Below are 15,207 nucleotides of genomic sequence, written 5' to 3'. Positions count from 1 at the left end.
ATGTCTGTTTCAAGTCCAGAACCAGTTGCGGGGGGACGCGCATATCTGGGATAGATTAAGACAATTTGCACATTGAAAATTCTGCTAAATTTTTATTTTGGTCTAAAATTCTAAATAACGTGGAAAACAGTTTGTATCTGTAGACAACAATTAAAAATGAGAAAAAAATGCGATTTGACCATTGCTGTCATATTATAGCGATAAAAACAACTGAGGACATTAAATTAGATCTTTATCGGCAGGCACGCAGCTAGCAGCCTCTTTCCTCTGATGTGCATTTTGTGGTGTTCATCCTTCACTGTATCCAGCGTTTTGTGAAATCTTGCAGGTTTTAGTTCTTTTAATTCCTTCAAATAGGTCTCTTCTTTGAACAGATTCACTTCGGGCTGAACATCGAGCTTATAGTGATTCTTTAACCATTGTGCGCCATTGTGCGTACCCCGTTTGAAGCTTATGTTGAACTCCTTGCTTTCCTCGGTTGTGAGACCCTTCTCTTGGAGATATGCGAGCAGTTTTGCACCTGGCTTATTGCAATTGCATAACACTTTAGAACTCCATACTGATATTGTCTTATCATTACGAACTACTGGGTTGAACACTTCCTTCTCTTCCATCTTCCCATCTGCGAAAGGTACGCGGGTCGAAGGTCCTTTGTGTTCCTGCGGGAGGAGGACCCAACCCTTTAATTTAATGCATTCCTCGACGCAAGACTCCTGTGCCAGCTCCTCGTCAGTCTTTTGCTTCTTCTTCTGCTCAACAGAATATCATACTTGAGTCATTCTTCGTGGAAACTTTGCATATTGCTGTTTAAATCGTGGAATTTGTTACGTCAATAGAGCAGTTCCGCTGTTCACAGAATCGTATTTTAATGCTTGATTCTTGTAGATTAGCTGAACATGATAGGATAAGTCCAAACAGCACCTTCGTGTGTTCAATATTAACCAAGATATCCCGCTTTGAAAATCTGTTAATGACGTCATCCACTGCGGTAGTGGGGAGCAAGAATATTGGGCGAGGTTACTCCAAAACCGATGCTTTTGGGTGAGAAAGGTTTTGTGCGGGCAAAATATGCCACTGTAGGAGGGGAAATCGCGAAAAGGAGGGGGCTTTTGGGCGAGTAGAAAATACTGTAACGCATGTACTGTAAAATATATTGACGCACCATTGATGGCAAGTGTTCGATTAAGAGGCAGGTCTTTGTGAAAATAGTGAGGCAGTTACACTTAATATCACATAAAAAAACACAGCTGATCGTAATCTAAAAATTGTCAGGCACTTAAAATTAATATCACAGCAAAAATCATTAATCAATTAAAAATTGCCAGACACTAAAATTTTTTTGTCTTGGTACAAGTAACCTAACTTTTTAATATAATGAAGGCGCGTTTCGTATGATTTTGGACCTGCCTCGAACTCTAACCACAACTTCTCTGTGTCAGCAAAGCGTTCAGCAACTTCTTTCCTCGGTTCATTGATGTTGCTGCGTCGGATGGACAGAAGCTTGGTAAAACTTTCCGTCTGGATTTCGCGAAGAACCGTCTTGCGAGGAAATGAAAAGTTGTCAAGCCTCCTGATGATTGACCTCGCCCAAAATACCCCTCGTGATTCTATTCCCCTTTCTACTTCCCAAACTTTTTCCTCGCCCAAAAGAGTTCTCGTTTTTTACCTGATTTTGGCTCTAATGCTTGATTTTTGTAGATTAGCGAAAAATAATAAAATCTGTCCAGACGGAAACTTCCTACGTTCAATGTAAGGCGAGATATCGCCCTTTGAAAAGTCGAGTTTTTGACGTCACCCACCGCGGAAGTGACACCACCATGCTTCCATCCAAGTTTCACCTTGAGAAACCAGTGAAAATGTGCGTCTTCCTGACTGATAAAACCGCAAGGTAGAAGAATCCAAGGGTGTCACTACCGCGGTGGATGACATAAACCGAATTTTTCAAAGCGCGACATCTCGGTTAATATTGAACTTAGAGAGTTGCTGTGTGGAGAGATCTTATTATTTTTGGCCGATCCACAATAATCAAACATCAAAACATGATTCTGTAATCAGCGCAACTGAACTATATTGCAACTGCACGATTTGAGAGGCACGCTGGGATTTCCCCCATAAATCGTCCGTATTTTTATTCACATTTTCACTAAAATGAGTAGCATGTTTTAGTTTGACAAATTGATTTGCTACTAACCATGTGAACCGGCGACTAATATGAGCGCAGTACTGCGATATCCATTGTCACGTAGTCTCTTTGAAGAATGTCTCAACTCCAGTAGGCGCCGTTAATAAAATATCGACGGTGCAAGTCGGCAATCACATAACTCGTTTGCGGTGTCTGAAAATCTCCGCAACTACGTTATTTTTTTAAAGGAGAACAAATGGACATTATTCCTTGAAGTTTTTGCAGAATTTTCCTCGCACGTAGAAAAAAAATCACGGAAGTTTTAAAGAATTACCGTTGAGTAGTTTTCCGTTTAAAAAATAAAGTATGACAGGAAGTCTGCGACGTCGCAAACCGAGTTATGTGATTGCCGACTTTCACCGTCGATATGTATCGCTAAATTTTGGATTTCTCGACACCCCCCCCCCCCCAATTTCGTAACGCTACCGTGCCGTCGTCGCGTCGGTCCCTATCCTTTAACATTCAAAAACATAATGCCGTAACAATAAATTTAATAAAAGTAAATCAACTTTATGCAATTAAGTAAAATGAATGTATAAAAGAAATAAAATTGAGAGACTTGGAGGACAGGGCGCATAATGAAATTTTTGCTACGTCGAGAAATGTGCAAAAACACAATGGCGTAACATTAAGTGCAATGAAAGTAAATCAAGATAGTAAAAGTATGTAAAAGGAATGTAAAGAAGTAAAATTGAGAGACTTGGAGGACAAGGCGCATAATGCAGTTTTTGCTAATCGGAGAAATACGAGATTGGAGTCTCGAAATTAAATGGATCCTCGTGGTGGAAAGGAAGTTCAAACTGACTTTTAGATGCTTAGTTATTGGAATTTGGGAGCGAATTTGTCACAGAATAGGTATGCATTAGGACTAGTTTTACTTAAAGTCATTAATATCTCAATTGTTTCAAGAACTGCACTTATGCGCCTTACCCTCCAAGCCCTCAATATGGAATTTGCACGCAAATTGTTTATCGCTTCATCTGAAAGTGCCTAGAGAGCTAATTTTGCAGTATTTTTTACAATTTCTCTCGGCTATGGGAAATAGTAGAAAAATAGATTTAAAATTGAGAAAATGCGCCACCTCGTGATGTCATCTGGCGGCATTTCCCATTTAAACGCATGTACTTTAGCAGATTAGATAATTTTGTCATATCTCGTCCAATAAGTGTTCAATTCATGAACCAAGGGTATCTTCGTGTTCAGTTTACTCAATAGTTCTCACTTAAACACGAAATAGAGAATTTGCAGGTGTCTTAAATTTTGTAAATTTCATCTTTAAAATGGAACCTACTACTAGGAAAACTGAGTATACGAGGATATCCTTGGTTTCTAAGTTGGACAATTATTGGAGAAAATATGACAAAATAACCTAATCTGCTAAAATACATGTGTTTAAATACATGTGTTTGCAAGATGACGCCGGATGACGTCACAAGGTGGCACATATTCTCACGTTTAAGTCTATTTTTCTCCAAGTCCCCGTGTCGGGAAAAATTGTTGAAAAACACTGCAAACCCAGCTCATCAGACGAAGCAATAAAAGTGTGCGCTAATTCTTTTCAGACACCTGCAAATTTTCTATTCATAAAGAAATAAATAACCGGAGTTTTGGGTGTACCTTCTGCCCAAGGACGGTTTTGAACCCCTTTGAGGCTAACCAGAGCCGGGCAATGTGCGGGTTGCTTTGGTGCTGCCTAACAAATGCCTCGAGGTGCACTTTCTTTATATTGAGGGCCAACTTGAGATAAATGTTGTTGTTGTTAACCACACACTTGCATTCAGTCTTCCCGTCTTCCTCATGCACGAGTTGCGCATCGGCGATCGCTACCTCCGTCAGCCCATTTGCGTTTTTTTTTTTGTCCGTCTCATTAACGTCCAGATACCCCTCCTTCTTCCAACACTCGTCCTCACACTCCTCCTCAGTCCACTTGTGCTTAAAATTGGTTTTAAATGAAATGAATAAAAATAGTTAACGTCCGTAAAAATGTAACAAAATTGACAAACACAAATGAAATGAAATTAAATAGAATTTTAAAGAAAATAAAAAAAATAACGATAATTATTTTCACATTTTTATTATTCCCATTTATTTCCCCCATTTAATTATTATATTCCCAATTCCCCTTTATTATTCCCATTTCCTTAAAATTCCTCCCTTTTATCCCCGGTTAATATCAATACATCCCCTTTTCATCCGTTTCTATACTGTTTAATATCGAATGATTTATGGAAGATTATATTTAAAATTCCCGGGATTTTCAATGACGTTTTCTGATTGGTTAATGAAAGGACCAATTAGAATGCAAATCGACACGGACGTACATACACACAATAAAGGCCTTACCTTTTTTTAATAAGGTATAAGATAAGATATTAATGAAAGTACCCTTGAAATTCGGAGTAACCTGCTCCAATCAATGCAGATGTCCGTCGTCATAAATACGTCAAGCATTGTCGGGTCGTTTATGAATATCGATTACCCAATTTCTAGTTTTTTATCATTTATTTCCGACATTAATTCTTTCCGTGTTCAAATTTTACGATAAATGTTTCTACAAGTTAAGTAATATTGTATTAGTGGCCTTTGAGCAGTGGCGCATCAGTAATACTGCGTATACCTACCGGAAGTATACTGTCTCTAGTTTCGAAATTTAGAAGAACATGACAATAGTAATAAGTAAAATCAACAAGTGAATGATATCAAGTAAAAATTAGTAAAATAGAGATTAAAATTAATATATTGCGTATAAAATTATATGGCGCTGTTAAATATTAATGAAATTGATAAAGAAAAATGGAATTAATGAAGAAATATCAAATTGATAGAAATGAATTAAATCTATAAAAGTGAATAAAATTAATGAAAGGAAACCAAGTTTTTAAAAATATATAGGGTGTCCCAAAAGTTTCGTCCCAAACCTTTATAGGTACTATGAGCAAATAATTAATGGTAGCAAAATGCGGGTTGCATGAGATTAAAGAACATTTTATTACCTTTGTAACATGATTTAGCTGAGCATATTCGATTAAAAATTCGCCGAGTTACAGCGATTTTTAGGCGACGTCTTCGCGTAACCCCTGAAAAATGTTTAGACCTTTTTTGGGGTGGGGGAGGGGCGGACAGAAAAGACTAAACAATTAAACATACATAAGTCTTCTTTTAAATTTTTTTAAAATAGTTCCCACCAATTATAATCAAAGTTACCCTTTTTCAGCGTTGATGACTTCTCTTTCTCTCTTCAATTTTTCAATATATTTTCCGTCATTTTTCATGCATAGGTAGCTTAAAGTCTTGCATGTTTCCACTCATGCCGCAATCACACGCTGAATTTGGCAGCTGAATGTGGTAGTCAACAGTCAGCGCTCAATAGCTGAAATTTCACTAATTCGAGTTATTTTGATCCAAATGCGTATCAAATCTATTCGAATAGTTCAGACAAATCCGACATTCGCAATTTATAGTTCGTTAAAATCGTGATCAATTTTCGTCGATAAAATCTAGATTTAATCGCCATTTATCGCAATTTTTTTAAGCGCGATAAGATCGAGGATGATCGCTCAGATGTTGATGATAATGGCGATTGTATCGCCGATGAAATCACAATATACAGCGATTTGTTCGTTGAGAAAGAAATGCTACTTGAGAGAGTCAGACCACTAGACGAACCTTGCCGGCCCCGGCCGTAATGATTTTGAAGCTATTATGAAGCTTACCCCATACCCCAAGTAATTTTTCAACTGAGAAATCGCGATATTCTGAAATTGAGTTGCGATTTCTTACTGTATTTTGGCGATACAATTGCTTGGATCATCAACAGCTGAACTATTATGCTCGATCTTGTAGCAATTTTGTCTCTGTTAAATCGCGTCCAAAAAATCGAAATTTTATATAAATTTATAACGATTTTTTGTTCGATAACATTGCGATTAATCGCCGTCGATATAATCTCTATTTTATCACCACTTTATCTGACGAAATAGCAATCTATAAATCCGATATCATCGCAATGAATCTACGTCGACAAAATCGCGATACATTCTCCAATCAAATCGCAATCACTGCTACTTGGGAGTTCGGGCGGGCGTTTCGCTAGCTTTATGTGCTCGCTTATACTTATACGAGGGTTGATGACGAGACCTTCAGGACATTATGTCAGCGAAATTATTAATAAAATAATAAACCTGCTTCGGAGATTTTGAGTGTATCTCGGGCTGCGAGGCTGCGGGCTGCTCAGAGTGGGGGAGCTGGACTATGATCCCCTTTTTCTTCAGCCGCTTCTGGGCAAAATTCCAGCCTCCCATATGCATTGCCTTTAACATCAGGTGGGTGACATTATTTGCTTTGAGGTATTGCTCGAAAGCAGGATTTTTGGTGGGCACCGTACACTTGCAATCCAACCACCTTTTAGCCTCCGACGCTCCACCTTTTAGCCGTTTCACGTGCGCATCGGCTACCGGTAGTATCTCTGTGTTAATTTCTTCAATGCCAGAGGTGTCGAAATACCCCTTTTCCTTCAGACACTCAACTTCACACTCATCCTCGGTCCACTCATGCTTCGGCTTGTGCTCTAAAACCCGGAAGAAGGATAAAATGTATTTGGGCAACATTTACGAAAGGGAAACGATTTGGTCTCGATAAATATTTCAACTGGACGTATTTCTGCCGAACAGACCTATGCGGGGGTGAGAAATATGGGGTGTGCTTGTTAGTTCTCTTTGCGTAAGAGTGAATGGGAATAATAAAGATCCCGTGACGTCAGCGGCAATGATAGTGCGCACGCGCGCGGAGGCGATCGTCATCGGGGCGCTTTAACTCGTGAGCCCTGTCCACAACGCTTCCTTGCCATGCCCGCGGCTCATGAATCTCGCATTCAGTTGGCACATAGGTCTGTTTGATAGAATGTAAAATCCCACTTTTCCAATTCTTCAAAAGGAATCACGCCCACTTTTACATTGCTTCTTATGCAGCTTTCTAGAGCACACCCCATATTTCTCACCTGCACATAGGTCTGTTTGATAGAAATACGTCCAACTAAAAAAAGCATGCGAAGTTTGTAACTCAGTCATTTTTGGTAGCTTGGTCGGAGCGATCGACATCATCAGTGGCGTGGCGTCCGTGGCGTGCACTGCGTTACTACATTGATCTCCCATTTGAACCTATGGGAAACGATTGATTAATAGGGTGTTCGCAACGAACACTTTAATAATAGATTCTCTACCACGGCTCCAAATGGAGGAATATCGATAACCGAGCATTCATGGCTCGCCACTGGACATCATTAACGGCTCGTTTGACTTCCTTAATTATTCGTGTTATAGTTATGTATTTACGCCTCTGTGTGTAGCCATCCATGTTGACGCGGTGTCTGTGTTGTATAAACTACAAATTGCATGCGCTCTAGTTTTCTCAGGCACAGCGTATAATGTGTCGCAGGCAATTAGTCAAATCAGGCATTATATCAAATGCCTAGGCAGATTAGGGTGTCCCATTTAGGACCTTAAAAAAAAATGTGCAAAATCCAACAGAGATACTAGCCAAAAACTTGTCTCATGGTTAGAAAAAAAATCTCAGGGTCGTAGCTAAAGGTTATGTGGTCCCGCAAGGCACTAAGTGGTTTTACCGATTTCTCATCCTGCCGATTTTGGCGATTTTGCAGACTTTTTTCAGTAAATACAATCGAGCTAGATAGTCGCAAATGCGGATAATGAGACTTTTGATACTACATTTTAAGAGAAAAATTACAGTTTGGATCCAAGAGGATCAGAAATCCCTCGTTCTTAGCTCTCAAAATGCGGAAATCAGCGATTTTAGCATTTTGTAGTCAAACCGCTGCTCGACCGTCGCTCAACTTAAATGTTGCGGCATTTGACTCGCTGTTTCACAACGATCCGATCGGAGGAGCAAAAAGTCCTTCAAGTATGTTCATTAGAGGTGTAAGAGGGTCACATTGGCCAATTTTCGTTGATATTAAACTTTGCGCTCATTGTTAATTTTTTTTTTTTTCAATTTTCCTGTTTTTCATCATTTTTCAAAATGGTTTAGCGGCCAGGGGCGTAGCCCCCTAGTAATGAATATAATGGATACAAATTGAAGGGGCCATCTTTATTCGAATTTCCCGCAAGGTTTCATGATCAGTTGATGTTGACTATGAAATTCTCGCAGTTCGAATGGGTCGTGCTGCATTACGCCAGCATTGCCAAATGGCGCAAGTGTCCTACCGAAAACATTTCCAAGAGGACATCACGGATGTCAATCTCACAAATCACACGCGATAACATTCTCGCATTTTGCACTGTTTTGCTATGCCACCATTTTGCTGCACAACTAATCTGAGTCTCGACAACGTTATGGTAAACACAATAGTGAATGCAACGTAGAGAACCCTTGAGATCTAACTACCGCAGCCAAACGTAGTGCCTTAAGGAAGCCAGAACGCCTGCAATTTTCCGTGCATGCAACACGGGCATCCCGAGAACACGAATAGTTGCATCGAGACGTAATTAAATGCCGGAGCGCCTTCAATTCGTCGCTTGGCTGACATGAAGGCGTAACTATACATTGAGATGAGCCCGAAAAAGCATTGAACTGTATGGAGGACAGGGTTCATTGCCGAATGTAGTTAAGCCCTTATGTCAGGTAGGTGACGAATTTTTCCGCATGTGCCAACAATGTGTGCCACTCTGTGCCAAAGTGTGACAAACAATAATTCCTGAAATATCTTATAAATGAAAACAAGCAGGAAGCTCCAACGCATTGGCGTCGGAGAGCGGCTCTGGGGGCAGTAGTTGTAGTCAAGAATGAGGGCCTAGACACATTTTGTCATTGATGTACAATCCGACAACTGTCGATTCAATCAACGAAAACGATTCAAACTGTCGAATCGCCCCAATGGCCACGATAGTTGTTAGACGTTTACGGTTTCCCTGGTAACCTTTGTTTGCTATCAGCTGATATCAAGTAATATGACTAGGAAGCTCCAACCCAGTGGTTAAAGCTTCCTTAACCGCGAAAACTTTAAAATTCAAATTTTCAAATTTTGAACGTAAAGTACATTTTTTCCATCACGAGATAAAAGCACAAACAAGTTTTGAATTGTTGACTGTATCACCATGATTCCAAAAATACAATACACAACATAGCATTGACTAACAATAAAACAGTATGCAATAAAATAAAGTCATGACAAGGAACATAGCCGAAAATGGCGCCGATTCCCATCAACCAACGCGCGGTCTCTACAATGTAACATGCTGCATTGATACTCCCCAGCTGGGACCGTCCGGAATAGCAGCTCTAGTGCAAGCACCAGAGCCGCTAAAATGGAATCTTTCGGCTCGAGGAAAAATTTTCCGCAGAGAAATTCCTAACTTTTCTCAACTTATCAGGAGTGAGCAAATTTCCTCGTGTTCCTTTTTTAAGAGCACACGCCCACGCTGTACTGTTGTCCTGAGGAAAAACGCCGCATGAGCATTCGACTGTTGCCAAATCCCTACTTCGGAGTAAATTAACCCCGTTGTGCTCACTCTTTCCAGACAACTTTAAAAGTTGTATAGTCAAAGTATTTTCTTTAACAGCTCCTGCCCTTAAGGAGTTCCCTATGCTGCCGTGCTAATGAAAACGCCGTATGAACCTTCAGGCGTTGCAAAATGTCCTTCGATAAAAAACGAATTTACTGGGAAAAGTTAATAATCTTTTTCCTTAAATTTTTCAGACATATTTGTTTGTAATTTAATATAAAATATCTGAAAATTTCAAGGAAATATATGCAATGTGCATAACTTGCCCCCTAAATACGTATTTTGTCCCGGGAAATTTGGCAACTCTCGAATGTTCATACGGCGTTCTTCCTTAGCACGGCAGTATGGTTTACATTGTGATTAAGTGGACCCCAGCGGACCGATTATTGAAATTGATAGACAAAGCTATAGACAAAGGAGACAAAAGAGATATGGAGAGATCCTATTGGTGGAAGCGAGTGGTTATGCAATAGACAAAGGAGGTACGTAATAGACTAACTAACGGCAACCCACGAGAGAACCGACAGTTAGTCTATCATTTTCTCCCTTAGTCTATAAGAACCACACATTTCAACCAATAGGATCGCTCCATACTCGCTATGTCTGCTTTGTCTATAGCTTTGTCCATCAATTTCAAAAATCAGTCCGCTGGAATTGTATAATGAACAGGACAAATTTGAGGAACCTTCAATTGAATTCAACAGTATAACTGGACGTATTTTTTGTTAAACGGAACTATGTGCATTATGACGTCAGCCCTGTTATGCATATGTTCTTATGGGTCTCAGGGCTCATGTTTTAATGCACATAGTTCAGTTTGGCAGAAATACGTCCAAATAAGGAAATATATCCTTGCGGGGGACCACAATGATTACCCCTACAAAAAACCGAAGGTTCAGAGGGATTATCATTACGGATTTGACAATTTTCAGGTCCGTACCTATCTTAAAGTTTCCTAAAATCATGGATTTTTTTATTGTATATCGTAAAGCTCTTTTTCTGTGTCAAATTACTCTAACTCCTTGCGATTATCCTCTCTTTTTAAATAAAATCATTTTTAAGACGCTCGATGGACGGGGTGAGAAAGAGGAGAAAGACGGACCAAGGGTCAAAGCCCAAAGAAGGAATCAAAATTCAAAGAAAGGAGAAAATCATTAAGAATATTGTTTGGCGGGGAATTTTTCTTTGAAACATCGTTTTGTTATTCGATTAAAATGATTGGTTCATTAATCACCAACGGGCGATTGCGACGATTTCGCTGCCCGCGAAGCGGCCTTTCGGGGAGGGAAGGTTGGGCCGCGTAGTGGCCAGGATGCGGAGCCCCCGAGTCAATTTTTTAAAGTTATTCTGTTAAATTTATTTCGAGACCAGTACAAATTTCCTCTTTGGGATGATATTGTAAAGGCTTCCTTTATCTCGAAACCGAACAAGTCATCCTAAAAAGAAGAAACTGTTCAAAGACGACTATGATTCCTGGTTCTTACTTCGTTTTCTGTGAAACCAAAAGAAGATTTTTCTTTTCGTTTGGATTATTTTCTCCTTTTAAAATCACTACATATCGACTCGAGTTTCATATGATGCTTTGCCGGGCCTTGCCCTGGAGGGGAGAGAGATGATTTGCCATAGCGCTGAGTCAAGTTGCGCTCCAATTTTCGGAATATTCTGTGGACGAATTTCCAAAAAGCTTACAATTTAGGGGCTTGGAGGACAAGGCGCATAGATACAGTTTTTGAAAAAAAAAAATGAGATTTTAATGATTCAAGGAAAACTAGTCTTAACGCATATTCTATGAAAAATTCGCTCCTATATTCCTATTTTTAAGAATCGAAAAGTCAGTTTGGACTTTCTTTCCGCCATAAGGATCCGTGTAATTTCGAAACTTCAAACGCGTATTCCTCGAAATAGCAAAAATTGTATTTATGCGTCCTTTCCTCTATGCCCCTCATTTAGTGTATCCCAAGTAGCAGTTTTCAACGGAAAAAATCGCAATATTTTGAAATTAAGTTGAGTTTTTCCCCCGATATTTTGGCGATAAATCGCCATTAGCTAGGATTATCAACGTCTGAGCGATTATCCTCGATCTTGGCGCAATTTTACCTCTGTAAAATCGTGTTCGATGAATTCGAAATTTGATCTCAATTTATCACGAATTTTTGTTCGATGAATAGCCGTCGATAAAATCGCGATTTGGTTGCAAATTATGTGATGAAATCGCAATGTTTTATCCGATCATATCGCAATAAATCGACGTCAATAAAATCGTGATGCATTCTATCCGATCAAATCGCAACTTATCGCGATCACTGCCACTTGGGTGAACTGCTTTTCACGCTGTCTGTCTTTCTCTCAGGTTTTGTTTTTGTTGTTTCTTTTATTTTTCACAATGAACAAATCAATGTAACGCCCTGAATCTTTCTCTGATGTTTCGTAAATTATCATCCATGTATTTACAAAAATGCAAGTGAGAGTGCTCAGCTCTGTTTACAAATCGTTTTCTGGTTAAAAAAATATTAATAAATAAAAAAAATCGAACTGGAAGAAAAATTAGGCAAAAAATGTATGCTGGTTTTGCTTAAATCCGCCCGTTTCACTCTTAAACTTCAAGATTCATACTCTGGATGAGTTTGAGTGGGTACCCCACTCTTATGGTACAATAAACTGAATTGATGATACATTTTGTGGCAATTTAAAACAAGGAGGTTAAATACGAATATACATGACGAAATAACTAAAGGCGTGGCGTAAATGATCGAAAATGATGTCCCCACTTGAAGCTATGGTAAAGAATTGATTATTAAGGTGTTCGTTGCGAACACCCTGTTTATCGGTACTTTTCCATAGGTTTAAATGGCGGATCAATCGATAGATCGCAAAACACGCCACACCACTGGGAATAACTTACCAGAACACGACACTGAGCTAACGATAACTAGGCCCACTACAATCAGGCAACCGATTAAATCCATAACGTGGTCAAATCTAAGAATTCTCACTAATTCTGAACGCAGCTCCAGCGAGTTGCATGCTTTTATAAAGGCGCAAACGCATAAGGTGCATGCGTCATTCAGGCTGACGATGCAGTTCCGTTTTTCTGCCTCAAAGATGAAAACGCAGTTGGAGCTTAGACACGAGAAGGTATCATTTGAAAGGCTGTTTTGCATCAATACACTTAATGAGTTTTGGAAGTCACAAAAAAATGAATTTGTAGCGCGGTGTTCGTGCACTTCACACTTCCAGTGGCGAGGCGTGAATCATCGATCGATATTTCCGCATTTGAAGCATGCTAGAGAATTGATTATGAACTTGTTCGTTGCGAACACCCTGTTTTTCTGAAAAATCCACCTAATGCTTTAAAATTTGAGATATATCGATCGCACTTAGAATGAGTTGCGCAAAAACTAAGGATCCACCTTAAAATAAATAAGTGGGAGTTAGCCTCCCCTGACTTCCGAGTAAAATAATCTGTTAATCCTGTAAGACCCGAAACGAAGCGCACATCAGTTTTACACGTCGGTAACCAGAGAATCTCGTCATGAGAAATAGTGATGAAAGTTTGTGAGGCTTCCAATGCATGTTTTCCGTAGCGCCCATGGATGCTGAATCCGGAAATGACCTTGTCTTTTATTTTTCAAAAATTTTCCTCGGAAACCCATTTTCTCTTGGAAAATCTGTATTTTTCGGGAAATTGGTGGGTGTGGGTGCTAACTTATGGCCATTTTCGGACTCAGCACTATCCAAGTAGCACAGTACAACGAAAATATTGAAATTAAATTGCAACTTGATTTCAATGAAATTGTGATATTTTGACCATTAACTTGCAATATTTTTACATCATGAAGTCGATTTATGCAGATTTTAAACAATAAAAAAAATGAGCTCCATGCGTCAGAAATAAATGCAATATTCAATGCATTGAAAGATTGCAACTTATTTCAATTTTATTGCAATAAGTTTCAAGAAACGGGACCCCTTCAAGTAGGAGCTAGGCAACATACACAACACTCGGTGGAATTGAAATATTGTTACATTGTAATTGCTGCTTGCTTGTAGTGCTACTTGGGTAACAGTTTGAAATCTTGCATACCAAAAGTATCTTCATGGTAAATTTTGCGAGAAACACAACGTTTCTCACATTTTCTCAACATTTTCTCTGAAACAAACTCTGAAGCTCTCAAAAAATCTCAAAGTTGAAGCCGTAATACAGGAGATCGCCTACGTTTTGGTAAGAAAGGGAATAAATACAGTAGAAGGGTTGCCGTGGTCCCAGCCTTGAATTCCCGAGATCGAAGGGAAGCACTGCAAATTCATTCGCTCCCTGTCGATAAACAGAGAGTTTGACTGGGATACAGACGTGGACTCTCATCGTAACGTGGGCGATTCCCTGCATTACGGCTCTCAAATTTTGAGATCTCTTTTTGCACTCAGAAGTTATTTTCAGAGAAAAGCAGTGCCTTTATTGTGTCTTTCGTAGAATTAACGCAAGCCAAAGTATTTAAATAGCAAACACTCGTGGTGTGCAAAATTATTTTACATAAGCACCAATTTATCGAATGCCTATCGTTTTTTTGGAGCAGACCTGTATTTTCAAAACCATTTTTTAAAGAAACACGTAAGATGTTAATTTTTTTTTTCTTTTCTGTTTCTGTTGTTTATGTTGATTTTGAGAAAGTTGACAATAACTGTACAATATTCCATTCGTTCAGAACTGAAAAATGATACCTATTTAATTCCTGTAATAGCGAGTGGAACTTTATCCCTCTGCGTAGAATCACTGTACATTATGAAATGGAACATTAATAAATAATGTTTTGGCATAACGGTCTAGTAGGCAATGTTTTTCAAGGCATTTCAGTTTTACCTGATGAAGGACTATATTCTACAGATTAAAATCTTGTTTTATATTTATTTAAATTTCTCCTCCCCCTCTCCTTCAGACCGACAAATCCACAATAATGTATGATAGACCACTTAGTTACTTGAACTCATGTCCCTATCACAAATTTGCTTCTTGTTGGATGAGTATTTGAGGTTGATATTTTTTTCTTCATGCCGATCATGTCATGTTTTAAAGGCATACTTTCAGCAACTCCGCGGGGAGTGAGGGGGAAGGGGGGCTAGTTAGGTTTTTTAACCCGTCGATGTATATCAAATTTTTAGAAAGTATTTGAGTAAAATTAACGGTAGATTCTGTTAAATCTAAAACCTAAGATCAAAAGATCGTTAAAAAAGTACAGCCGTTATTCGTGCCTTTTTTTCTTGCGACAAGAAGTTGAGAGATGATAATTGTCTTCAGAGTTGAAAAATGTAAGTCCCTAAAGCAATTATTCTAATATAACAGCATTACTGCATGTTCGAAGACGTAGTCGGTTACATATTGTGTGTATATCATGTTGCATATTATGTTTAGTTACATTAAAAATGATAAATATATTAAGATTTTATTTCTTGAAAATCTCATTGTAATATCTTTGTTGACGTTAGTTTTTAGATTTAATGACGTGTACCATA

At 38.9% G+C, this 15,207-nt stretch overlaps 1 protein-coding gene across 1 annotated transcript; it reads right to left on the bottom strand.

Moving 5' to 3' along the window:
- Positions 1-72: 72 nt before the first annotated feature.
- On the bottom strand, positions 73-12,875 carry LOC109034700 (uncharacterized). Its single transcript, XM_019047977.2, has 4 exons — positions 12,602-12,875; positions 6,364-6,749; positions 3,800-4,114; positions 73-749 (listed from the first exon to the last, which is right to left on the bottom strand). Exons 1-4 carry the CDS (start codon positions 12,858-12,860, stop codon positions 225-227), a joined length of 1,485 nt encoding a protein of 494 aa, XP_018903522.2. The 5' UTR covers positions 12,861-12,875; the 3' UTR covers positions 73-224.
- Positions 12,876-15,207: the final 2,332 nt, after the last annotated feature.

This window comes from Bemisia tabaci, chromosome 9, assembly GCF_918797505.1.
Source record: "Bemisia tabaci chromosome 9, PGI_BMITA_v3".
NCBI classification, from domain to species: domain Eukaryota; kingdom Metazoa; phylum Arthropoda; class Insecta; order Hemiptera; family Aleyrodidae; genus Bemisia; species Bemisia tabaci.
The sequence above is the reverse complement of the archived record's forward strand: the minus strand, read 5'-3'. Positions and strand labels throughout refer to the sequence as shown.